This window comes from Euprymna scolopes, chromosome 27 (assembly GCF_053919585.1).
Source record: "Euprymna scolopes isolate OS-2025 chromosome 27, ASM5391958v1, whole genome shotgun sequence".
NCBI lineage: Eukaryota > Metazoa > Mollusca > Cephalopoda > Sepiida > Sepiolidae > Euprymna > Euprymna scolopes.
The window spans coordinates 68,832,338-68,846,005 of NC_136508.1; the positions used below are offsets into that span (position 1 = coordinate 68,832,338).

Genomic DNA, 13,668 nt, shown 5'->3' on the forward strand with positions numbered 1-13,668 from the left:
ATCATGTTGTAGTCAGCTGGAAAGCAGCCCCACGATACTGCGTTCCAAAGGCTGGTACTGCTAGAAAAGAAACTTTGTTCACGGAATTTGCACTTAGTTTTAGGCATGGATAGATAAAGGAAATTGTTGGCAGTTATAGCTAGATAAATGTGGGTTGCGAATGGTCTACAGAGAAGGGAGACCAAAGATAGATCAGTTGAGCACCTCTAATGAAGATAACAGAGCAGAGATAGACTCGACTCATCTTTTTTGTGAGAAAAAATATGGTGGGAAAGAGGGCTTCATCTACTAGATTTCAAATCCAGTTATGAACCCTATCAAAAGATACTTTTAGCTGCTTCTCCCCAAATGTGGCAACAGTACTCCATCTTAGGACGTATTTAGCTCTCATACTGGAGAGGATTTGGAGCAGTAGAATGATCCAACCATTTTATCAGCGACATTGACAATACATCTGTTGCAGACAGCTCTGGCCGCTATTGTAAATAGTTCAGTTAAGAGTATTAAAAAACGCTCAGGAGCTTGATTGGCTGACACACAACCAAATCACTCTATACAGTTATTCATCTGTTGAATAAAAATGGATCTGGGATGAAAAGTTAATCACAGTTACAGCTTAAGTTACTGGAGTGAAAAAAGAAAGGAAAAGTTGAAATAAGAAGTTCAGTTTTTTTTTTTTATTTTATTTATTTTTTTGATAAAATTTCCAAGACTTTTGTTACTAAAATGATATTTACCGTATATTTCCGTGTATAAGATGACCCTTAAAGTTAAAAAAAAAAGAAAAAAAGAAAGAAAAAAAAAGAAAAAAAAGAAAGAAAAAAAAAGAAAAAAAGAAAGAAAAAAAAAGAAAAAAAGAAAGAAAAAAAAGAAAAAAAAGAAAAAAAGAAAGAAAAAAAAGAAAAAAAGAAAGAAAAAGAAAGAAAAAAAAAGAAAAAAAAGAAAGAAAAAAAAAATTCATCTTTAAAAACCAATATTTCATAAGATACCGGGTGTTGCAATCTCTAGCCTAGGCTAAACAAACATGGCTTTGTGATTTAGTAGTCGTCTTATAATACCGATATATTAAAAATTTATGAAAATTTCCTCCAATTTTGTACCTTGTCTTATCTGACGGTCGCCTTGTATGTCGAAATATACAGTATTTGCTTTACCACAAAAGCAAAATGTGACACAAGATCGTTTTTAACATGGGGGAAAACCAGCTCTCCAAAAAGGGGCACTCTGGATAGGAACAAAAATAAAAATTGTCTTAGTATAGAATGTGTGAGATGAATAGTGGGGAAAATCTAGATAAAACACCCCAAAAATAAATGTTGGAACTAAATAAAATGACCTTACTAAGTGCTAGAATGTTAGTAAGGTCTCTTCCAACACTTGTCTAAGTGCTAGAATGCTCGCTGTTTTCCAGGAAGCCGAAAACAAGTAGGCCAGTCTCTAGAAGGGAGTAGGGACTAATAGGCGGTGGAAAGTGACCCCCAAGAAATAAGACCTGTGGAGGAAGACCAGGGGAGCAAAAAAATGTGGAGGTTGGGCATCTTCGGAGGCTCTCTAGCACCAAAAAACAAAGTAGGACCAGGATCTCATCTGTACCACCAACTAAGAGTCTTTTTAACACTTACTAGCTTATATCTACAGGATGGGTACCGTAAAACCCAGGACTGCATGTGTCATACTCAAGAAGAGAATATGTGCTTGTACCTGGTTCATCGACAGATGCACAAACTAGTGTCATGCATCCACCTCCTATCGAAGTCCACTGAAGACAATCTCCTTCAATCACATCTAATCTTCACTTTAAGCATATGTTTAAAGTAAACCATGAGATCACAAACCAAAATAGATGTCCTCTCGTAGATCTCTTTGAGGCGTGTGACCCATATCACCAGTCTCGCTACTGCTAAGATAGCCAGAAAAAAACATTCTTTTCTCCCTAGGCATCGGCGGATAAATGTTGTCAATAACGTAAGTGGCTTCAAACACGTGCTTGGCATTGATGCGAGCCGTTACCTCTTTGACATACTTCCTTAGTCGCCAGAGTTTGCTGCAATAGAAGAAGGCCTGCTGGGACATTTCAACTTAACTGTCATTGCAGTGCAGACACCAAGGAGTAATGTTTGGATATTCCTTATGAAGTTTGGCAAAGAGGTGCCGTGCATTTCGGACAAGCCACCAGATCAGGAAAAACAAAGTTGTTGAAATAAGCCCGATTTTACTGTGAGCAGATCTCCTTCGATGATTCTAGCCACTACCGAAGGGGATCCGAAGCTGTACCCACCACAAGTTCCCAATAAAGTTTCGTACTAGGCTGTGAGAGGACACTGGCTCCTGATGCAGAACTTTGATTCCTCACTCAGCCTGCAATGGCCTTCAACCAAAGGGTCGTGTTTGAGGTTGGGAAAGATGCTTCCAACCGCAGGAATTGTGATCTTAGCCTGAAGGCCAGATACTTTATTTTTATTTGTTATTAAAATGATTTACAATCGCATCATTAAAAATTTCAAATGAGCTTCTAATAACCTTCCCAGGAATTAATTTTACTAGGTATATGCTATTAAAAAATAACAAACCATTTTTCACACCCTTTCTTTAATCAATCGGTATAAATTCAAATTCTTAAAAATAATCTCGTCTGAAAGCTTCCAATATAGTTCATATAAAATCCATTCGTTAGAGTAAAATTATACAAATTTTACTGTAAAGAAATTGAAAGACGAGACATGATCCTATTAATTTGCCTTCCCATGAGGACAAAGTTAGGCACAAGGTCAGTTTTTAATGTGAGGAAAATCTAGTTTCCCAAAAGATTGGATTGGAACAAAAATAATTGCCTTAATCTAGAAGGATTTCTCACTCACTGACCAAGACCAGAATCAAATAAATGTAGCATTAGAGCAGATTTCTATCTGTTCACTATCATATAAAAGAAACATTGTGCGTGTGTGAGTGTGTGTGTGTGTGTGTGAAAGTTCGTTCCCTATGGACTCCAAAACAGCTGGGCTGATTTTTTATGAAACTTTACACAAATTTACTTTATGTATCTGGCAGTGTTCTTAGATAGGTTTTGCATTTGAATGTCTTTGATAAATATTGATAATCGAAAAAATCCAAAAGGAGGAATAGGCGATTTTGACTAAGTTAATGCCTTATACAGCCTAACATCACAAGTGAATTTGAGAAATTTTATTACTACACAAGCCAAAAGGTCAGACATATAAAATCAACAGTAGGTTCTTTGATTATGACGAGGTGCATTCGATATGAATGTTTCTGTGTAGAGTATAACTGAACCATGATACTTGACTTTTGCATTATAAACTTTAATTCAAGTCATATATAAAAATAATATCATATCAGCAGTAGGTTCTCTACAGAGCAATTTAGGCTACAATGTATTGTGGACTAAGTCACTGCAGAGGAAGTATGTGAAACTTTCTCCAGGTGCATGATTAAAAAAAATGGACGATTTCAACAATTTCGATGACAATAAAAATGAGAGTGTGAAACATTCATTGATCATCATTCAATCCCGAGCAACGTCGCGTCTCCCTGCTAGTCCATTTATATGTGTATATGTAATGAATATTGTGATTATTGGATATCAATTTGCATTGCTGTTGACAGTAAACCTTGTTTTCTTCCAGAAAAATGTTAATATATTTGTTTTAAATTTCATTTTGGTTATTAATTGGAAAGGACATTTGAGTTTTTATTTGTAAATATTGAATAAAATAGAAAACGTTTTTTGACAACATGATGAAAAGAAAAATAAATGTTTGGAATTCTTGTTTACATTAGTTTAAACATAAATGAAGACAATCCTATGTGCTGTTTATACGTGGGTATCTAATTTTAAAAACAACCAAATCCTATGAAGTTCAGATGAAAAAAATATTTGATCATATACTCTTCATTCTATTTGCTAAGCATTCAATAATATTTTTGGCACTTCTCCAAGATTGCCCCTCGCCTAATAAAAATAAATAAAAGAAAAAAAAAAAAAGAAAGAATCTTTATGACGTACCTAGCAGTATTTTTTTTTTTTTTTTACACAGTGATCACTACTTATCAAGGCCCGGAAGCCACTCAGGGATAAGGGTTATTGCAAGTACATTACGTTAGTGTGGAGATTTGATGAAGTGTTTACTTAAGGGGGCGGTTCATTAGGAATTTGTTAACATTGGACTTGAAGACATCCAAGTTGTAGTCCGGTGGGAAGCAGGCAGACGGAACAGAGTTCCACAGGCGTGCAGTTCTAAGAAAGAAGCTTTGTTCATGGAATCCTCGTTTTGGGACGATTACTCAGAATTGTAAAAATTTGTGCCTATTTACCGATGCCAAAAACGATTTCTTTAATTATCTGTTCATTTGATTTTGTTTAAAACAAAATCTATCACTGCTGGTAGTTATAATAAAATAAAGGTTTGTTTTAAACGACCAGTAATGCTAAAATTTATAGATCACCCTCTCCCACAAGTGTCGGTTTACGTTTTAGAAAATATATGCACATTTAACATGTTTCTATGGTAATCAAAGAAAAAAATAACCATTTTATACTAATGGTTGTGTTCCTTGATAGAAGCGCTGGTTGAGTTTGAATAAAATAAATACGTATTAGATACATTTGAGGCCAAAACAACGCATTATTACAAAATAAACAGATATTTATTTTGTTTGAAATTTATAAATATACTAGCATTTCAGCCCGGCGTTGCCCGGGTGTTTGGAGGTGTATGCTGAGCAAAAAAAAAAAAAAAAAAAGAGAATTTTTTTTTTAATTTGACCCCTATTATGACCCCTTAAAATTTATAGTTTCGGGCTCAAATCACTTTATTAAGTTAGATCCAGGTTCAAGGAACCTATATCTAAAATTTCAAGTGTCTAGACCCAAAATTGTCGGAGGAGTTTGGTAGAGTTCGTAAAGGTCAAATCGTTGAAATTTGACCCCTTAAAAGCCAAATTTCTGGCTGACACCCGTCACATCGATTTTCCCAAATCTCAGTACCCGGTATTTCAAATTTCGAGTCCATAGACTAAAAATTGACAGAGTTATTGCGTAGGGAAATGTACACAGACAGACAGACACGTTCACTTTTATAGATATATAGATTTCGGAGATACACTTCATCATCAGTATGTTTTTTTTTTCCATTGTTGCTGTTGCAGCATAGAAAAAAAAAAAAAGAAGACATACTGATGATGAAGTGTATCTTCGAAATATATTTATAAATTTCAATATGATTTTCAAACAAAATAAATATCTATTTTGTAATAATGCATTGTTTTGGCTTCAAATGTATCTAATACATATTTATTTTATTCAAACCATTTTATAGTTAAATATTTAGAGATTTATAAAGAACTAGACCACCCGTGACCCGTTGGGTCAGTACGTTATATTAGCTATGGAATTCATGTATGAGCGTGACACTTGTGGCATAAAGAAAATAGTTTTTTTTTACATAACAGAAGCATTTCTATGAAAGTATATTAAAATGAAAAAAGAATATAGATAGATTTCTATGAGTCGTTTTGTTTAATATAATTGTTAATTTTTTTAAATTACAGTTACTGAATTAGAAGTGGTTGGTCATACTTATAGGTAAATATGCACTGAACAGGTATCATAATCCTTATTATAGTTAAATTCAAATTTTTATATATCATCTTTTAAATGAAATTGTTAGTTGAAAGTACAGAATAATAAAAAAAACACTCTCCGCATGTTAATAATGGCTTTTTAAATAGAAAATGAAAATAAAATGTAACTTTAAAAAACATGGGAAGAAGAAAAAGAAATTTTTTTTGTAATAACGCCCTCTAGTAAAAAGGTCTGCATTAGTTAAGGGGGATAACTCTATCCAGTTTTACATCGCTCTCTTTTTCTCTCTCTCACACATACACGTACTTATTTCTCGCGTACGTAACGAAAACAGAGGGAGTAGGAGTGTTGAAATCTATTAGAGGGAAAGTGAGAGGTGTTTTCTTTCCATAAATTGTATAGGGTAATATTTCATATTATTAATAGATTCATAGATAAATAGATTTTATAATATATATTATAATTATCTATGAATCTATGTATTATTTGTATATATAAATAACTATTTGATCAAATTAAATGAAATTGTTTGTATTAAAAGCGATATAAAAATTCCGGAATTGGAATAACGGATTGAAGACGTTGCTATTTACGCATGCGCAACCGGATGTTGAAAACCGGAAATCTGATTGCAAACATACAAGATCCATAGACTTTTAGTATTATATAGATTGGAATCGAGAATTTAGTATGGAATCGGTAATTGTATCAGAAGAGGGAAAAATATTGGAATCATTCTATCACTAGTACCTACCCATAACAGAAAGAAAACTTACACCAAAAATCAAAATTAATAATAATAAATTGTTCTAGTAAAATAATTTTTCATAAAAAAATTATTAAGATGTACCTACTTGTGATGAAAAGAAAATATCATACACCAAAAATCACAAATTGTGCAATAATTTTATTTTTAGTAAGGAAAGTGGGAGGGATAGGAAAACCCACCTACACCTAAAAATGATTATGTTAAAAATGATTATGGTAAAAATGATTTTCTAAAATTCTTGCAAAAGTTTGAATTATTTGGAGTTATCTTAATTGTTACATTAGACTGAATTCAAGATGGCAATCATGAGATTCTCACTCGTACTTTATCCTTTTAATTTAATTTTCTCATTAAGAAAAATTTGATTAACTAACATGATTTTTCGTGTACAATATATATATATATATATATATATATATATATGCATCATACAGATTTTTCTTTCTTTCTTTTTATGAGTGGCGGGGTGGGTGGGTGAAGGTTCTGAATTTTTTTTAGCGGAACACTATTTTTTTTATTTATATTGTTTAAATAGCTTATATAAGCAGTTCTGTTTTATTTGTTCCTCCAAGAAAATCTTACAACAAACTTCCATCAGGAGTCCCAATTTACTTGCCTCTCCTATGAGGCCAGAATTAGATATAAAGTCAGTTTTTAATGTGCGTGTGTGTGTGTGTGTGTGTGTGTGTGTGTGTGAGGGGGCGGGGGGTCTAGCTGTCCCAAAAGGGGTCATCGAGTCTTGCCAAAAATAAAAACTGCATCGGTCTAGAAAAATTTCTCCTTCACTGAAAAGGTAAAAAAATAGTATCAGAACAAACGGTACACTTTGTTTCTAGCCACAAAGGCAAACGAAAAGAAGTAACCATCAAGGAGTAATATTCAAATTTTAATGGAGCTTAAGATAAGATTATACATTCAATAGAATCTTTATAATCATATTCGGTTTCATATCCATTTTATATGCTGGCATGAATTGGATGGCTTTTAAAAATTAATCTCCAAACTAATCTATCTCTGTCCACGTCTTTTTTTTATTTTTTTTTAAACAAAGGAGTCACCACTTATCAAGTCCTGGAAGCCACTCAAGGATAATGGTTAATGAGTGTACAGTAGTCAATGGGACAATATAATAATCGTTAGTAATGTAAATTTGATAAACTGGATTACTTAAGCGAATGGCTCATCAAGAACTTGTTTATGTCGGACTTAAAGACGATCATATTGTAGTCAGCTGGAAAGTAGACAAACGGAACAGAGTTCCACAGGCAGGTAGTTTTAAAGAAGGAGCCTTGCTTAGGCAATCCACATTTAGGTTTAGTCACAGATGAAGAGTGGGAGGAAATTATTGATAGTAGTTTCAGATAGACCAGTATCTTTTTGTGAACGTTTGGCAGGGGGGGGGCATAGACTGGAGCTTGGACGGTTCAAATTAGGTAACCTGAAAAATAATTTTTTTATTTTTTTGTAATTCATTTCCTTAGTTAAGGCAAGATTTTTATGGTTAGATGCTCTTTCTGACACCAACCCAGTCGGGTGATGGAAACCAATGATTTTTAGTGAGACACAATTTTTAGGTGATTGCCTACCAAAACTAAAAAGTGCTTCATTTGTTTGTTTTTTTTTACTTGGGTCACCACTATCAAGGCCAAGGGGTCACTCAAGGATAAGGGTTAAGTGTTAATTAGATGATAAAATGAGATCAGTCATGGTTGAACTTGGGTAGGTCTAAATTATCTAAATGGATGCCTCAACAAGAATTTATTCATATTAGACTTGAAGACGACCATGTTATAGTCAGTCAGGAAGCAGACAAACGGTATTGTGTTCCACAGACTGACAGTTCTAGCAAAGACACTCTGCTCATGGGATTTTTGTTTAGTTTTGGGCATAGATCAAAATTGAGGAAAGTTGTTAAAAGGTTGGTTTTAGCTAGGTGAGTATTTGTTGTAAACTTTTTATGGGGAGCTCAGTCGAACACCAACCATGAAAGTATCGGTAGAGCAGAGAGAGAATCACATCTCTTGTGAGAAAAAACGAGTAGGAAAGCGAAAAGGTCATCGTCCGCTAAATTTCAGAAATGGATTTGTAACCTGTCAAGGCAGGGAAGGGTGCTTTTAGGGGCCCCACCCCAGATGTGGCAACAGTACTTCATCTTAGAGAGTATTTGACTCTTGTACAGGTAAAGGATTGCATTGAGAGTAAGATATTTTTTGGAGCGTTAAAACGAACCAACCATCCTTCCAGTGATTTTGGTAACAGATCTGATGTAGTTCTTCCATTTCAGCTCAAGGGTAAAGGTCAGTCTCAGAAGTTTGTCGAAGGTGAGTCCTTCATCGAGGCGAGAGCCATTCATATTAACTGTAACAAAGACGGCATCTGAGCATTGGTGGTGAAAAGACGGCATCTGAGCATTGGTGGTGAAAAGACGGCATCTGAGCATTGGTGGTGAAAAGACGGCATCTGAGCATTGGTGGTGAAAAGACGGCATCTGAGCATTGGTGGTGAAAAGACGGCATCTGAGCATTGGTGGTGAAAAGACGGCATCTGAGCATTGGTGGTGAAAAGACGGCATCTGAGCATTGGTGGTGGAAAGACAGAAGTTTGGTTTTGGATGTATTAAAGATAACTAGCCGTTTTAGGTGCTCCATCCCAGACATTTACAGAATATACAACTCCCTTTTGTTTACATAAAGATTGTCGACAAGAAATGTAAATCACCAATGAAACGTTAACAGAAGAATCTATGATTCCTTTCTAATCAAATGAAAATTTAATAAAAATTGTAAAAATGCATACTGTCATGTAAAAAGAAAAAAGTAAATATACCCTGAAGGTTTTCTTGAATGTGATTGTAATGCTATGCTGGACTATATCCTGGAGAAGTCTTTTCCATGGAGCAGTGATATGGACCAAGTAAGCAGTCTATTTGCTTACGGAGTTGAAATGATCAAAGGAACAGCTTGTGGGTATGATCAGAGGCGTCAGTATGACGACAGGGTGAATATAGTCAACAGGTAGATTGAGTTTCCCCATTCGTGACTGTACTTTAGGGTTAGGTCATTCTGCTGTCTTCATTATTCACGTGTAAGTTTAGTCATAGAAGACACTTCTTGTAAATAAGCATGACAGGCATTGTACACATTTGAGATGTGGAACGTCCTTCAAGTATGGGTTGCAAGCTTGAACTCCATACTATCTCTACTTCTGGTGTAGCACACACCATAGACAAGTTGAGACAGTTTCCTCCTACGGAGGAGGAAGTTCTTGGGGAATATTACATTTACAAACGGTTTCTAATAGGATGTGTATCCTACTCTACTCAGGTAAGATTATATAACATTAGTTTTGCATTTTTTTTTTTTTTGTTCAGCGAGATGTCACTGTCCTCCCACATGCAACAACTGGAATATATATATATATATATATATATATATATATATATATATATATATATATACTATATTATTATTATATGAACAAATGTATTAATTGCTTTTATTATGTTCAATTCCATTTAAGTCCTGGCATTATTCCACTGATAAAGATACAACCTCAACGATCTGTCTGACAGTTGGCCATTATGGTTTCTTCTAGCTCTCTTCTGTCGAGCTGAAATATAGTTTTGTTCAGTCTATAGAAGTCCACTGTTCTAGGTGTTATTTTCTTTTTGAGAAAGGCGTTGGTTTATAGCTAATCACCTGAGATTCCCTTACTGAGGAATACCAACTGGGCTCCTCAGGTATTTCAGGAGACCAGAACGTGCTAATCCTTAATGCTGATTGATTGATTGATTAATTTTAACACTATTTCAACCTTCATGGTCATTTCATGCCAAAAAGTATCCAGAGTGAGGAGCATTGGAGATTATATATATATATATATATATATATATATATATATACATATACACACACACACTCACGTATACCCATTTATATAAATACACTTACACACATATTTCCTTCTTTTGTGTATTTTAAAGCGTGTTAAATTTTATAGTAGATGTCATTTTTTTTTTTTTTTTTTTTTTTTTTTTCCCCCAGGCATTCGAATATTTGGTTTAGTTTTATCAGCTTGAAAATTTCATTCAGTATTTTTGGTGGGTTGGTATTAGGTCTGAACAATTTGTTAGAACCTTATGTGCTGGCTTTTCAAAACCACGCCTGACCTTGTGTCCTAACCTCTCCTAGAGAGAAGGTAAATAACACAATACGTTTTTATTAACTTTCAGTGGGGCAGGTTACCTCAATATTCCATAAGAATCTTTCACTTAGTGATACAAGCACCAAAATTGGCAGAAATGACGTTCAGAACATACATTTTAAGAAAAGAACGTTAGCCATCAGAAAATTCAAGGTGTCTGCAGAAGCAAATCTGACAAATTTTTGTATCACCAAGTGAAAGATTGATGAACAAATCAATGTTTATATATTTTGTTGAAAGCTTTTTTTTTTAGTTGATTAAGCAAAACGGTACTTGTACAGATTGTGAACCGGACGTAGCTAAGCATCTGATCAGCTTTGCTTAGAACATGATGTCAACCGCCGTATTTATGCAGAGCGTCGTTGATGATCAAATCTTAACAGTACAAAACAGAAAATAGCAAAATAAATAATTGGAAATCATAAAAATAAAAACCACCTACCGTAATTTTGTCTTGTTAGTCATTTTTTTTTTTTTTTTGTCAAACATTTTATACAAGGAGTGGGTTTACTATAATCATGTTTGTGTTTTTTTTTTTGTTTTTGTTTTTATAGATAATGCTTAATAAAAAAAAAAATTTTTTTCAAAACAAATTATGTATTCTTTTTTGTCTTTCAAAAGTTTTTAAAAAAGGTTCAAAGACACAAAATTATTTTTTATTGAAATTCATTGAGAAAAATCAAATTAGTTAAATTATTTTCTAATTGCATAACAATAAATTGGATTATTTTATTAATAGAAAAAACAAGAACATAGTTGTTACCACTTGGTTTTATCAAATGCAATATATTGAATAGAACGAAAGAGCTTAGTGTGATTGTTTTATGAGCTAAGTATCAGCTTAAAAAAAATGGAACATTTTGAAGAGTAGAACTTCTTTTTTTTATAATCATTTTTTATTTTTTAGTAACTATATTTCCTACAATTTCACAGCAGACAAAAACAAGGATAAGGGGAGAAAAAATAGGATCAAACAACAAAAAAGAAAAAAGAAAGATGAACCACTCACTAACCAATTAGTATAATAGAAAAAAGAATGCTATTAAAGAGAGCAAATAAGATAAAGAAGGAACAAATGGACAGAATCATGCGAGGAAGTAACGGTTTGTTTGCATGGCCAATCTACTAATCAAAAAAGTGAGGAGATAGAAAGTTGATTGAATGCATCTAAAGCCATGATCGAGCGGCAAAGAAGAAGAGCTACCACCAGATGAAACCTGCAGCCAAAACACAAACACCACAGAACTGATCACCAACTTAAGAGAACTTACCATGGAGTGGGTGGTGTCAAAAATATCATTAATGGTTGACCTTCAGACACAGAACTGGATAAAGGAAAATTAAAAATTATCGAAACAATGTTCTTCTGTTTGTGAAAGAAAGATTCGTCATAAAAATATATATGATAATCAATAATGTATACTATGGTAGGTAATCATGAATAATCATAATGAGATATATATATATATATAACAGGTAAAAAAAAACTTACAGAATTATTTTATGCTGAAAATAATTATTAAATGATTTTGTTAATAGTTATTAGAATTTTTGTTTCGGAATTTTGAGATGAAAATAGAATAATCCAAATTTAAATTATCAAACTACTGTTCTGACTTCGAATGTTATTCTCACAACGTTTCTGCCTATGTAACCTCCGACATTAATGTGTGTGTGTGTGTATATATATATATATAAGTGATGGGATGGTTCCGATACAATTTTCAATTTTGATTCAAGTCTCTAAATATTTAATTATAAAGTTGCTATTTTTTCCTGATTATCATAAAAACACGTGTTAAATACACAGATATTTTCTCAAACGTAAAAATATACTTGTGGAGGATGATCTGTAGATTTTATCTTTATTGGTAGTTTAAAATAAATAAATATTTATTTTATTATTATTACTTACAGAAGAATGTTCTGCTTTTAAATAAAATCAAATTTAAAAAAATTAAAGGAATTGTTTTCGGCATCAGAAAATATGCACACATTTTTCCGATTCTGATTAATCATCCCAACACTTATACAGTAGAAACCCGGGATACAGCATTAAAAATTAGTAACAAAATACAGTACAGTATATAATACACATGTACCATATATTTTGGCGTATAAGACGACCCTTAAAGTTTAAAAAAAAAATCATCTTTAAAAAACAATATTTCATAAGATACTGGATGTTGCAATCTCTAGCTTAGGTTAAATAAACATGATTTTGTGATTTAGCAGTTGTCTTATACAACCGATATATGATAAATTTATAACAATTTGCTCCAATTTTGTACCTTGTCATATCTGATGGTCGTCTTATATGCCGAAATATATGGTATATAATCAAATAATATTATAAATAACACCGTAAGATGGGGCAAATACTGTATCCAGGGGCCAGAAAAACATTCCATATCGTAACCTGAAAAAAACGTATCCTAGGGCCAGTATATCTGGGGTTCAACTGATATATATATATATTAGTTTATATAATATTTTAAAATAAATATTGACTATATATATATATATATATATATATAAGTGAAAGTGTGTGTGTGTACATTTCCCCACGCAATAACTGTCAACTTTCAGTCTACAGACTCGAAATTTGATATACAGGGTATTGAGATTTGTGAAAATCTTTTTAATTCGTTTTCGGCCAGAAATTTGGCTGTTAAAGAGTCAAAGTTCAAAGATTTGACCTTTGAGAACTCTACCAAACTCCTCCGACAATTTTGGGTCTAAACATTTGAAATTTTAGATATAGGTTCCTTGGACATGAACCTAACTTAATAACTTGATTCGAGCCCCAAACAATAAATGTTAAGGGGTCATAATAGGGGTCAAAGTTAAAAAAAATTGACCGCTTTTTTTTTTTTTTGTTCAACATACACCTCCAAACACCCAGGCAGCGCCAGGCTGAAATGCTAGTATATATACCACACACACACACAGACAACAGTGTTTCATACTTATACAATCATCAGTGTAAGAAGTAATAATCGCTGCTGGTCAAGAGACTTGCTCCCAGTCACAAAGTCACCCTTGGCTTCGTAGGCTAGCGTCTTTTCTCCAAGCCGCCAGCAATTAACACATA

General features: G+C 33.2%; 1 protein-coding gene across 4 annotated transcripts in view; it reads right to left on the reverse strand.

Annotated features, from left to right (window-relative positions):
* The window catches only part of LOC145248896 (protein Aster-B-like), a 465,755-nt gene that overhangs the window by 290,596 nt on the left and 161,491 nt on the right, over window positions 1–13,668 (reverse strand). For 2 of the 4 annotated variants that reach the window (XM_080110669.1, XM_080110667.1), the window contains exon 2: window positions 11,846–11,899. The exons of the other annotated variants lie outside the window; for them this stretch is intronic. In XM_080110669.1, the coding sequence (XP_079966795.1) occupies window positions 11,846–11,899 (54 nt within the window). The remainder of the gene's footprint in view (window positions 1–11,845; window positions 11,900–13,668) is intronic. 4 annotated transcript variants of the gene reach the window in all.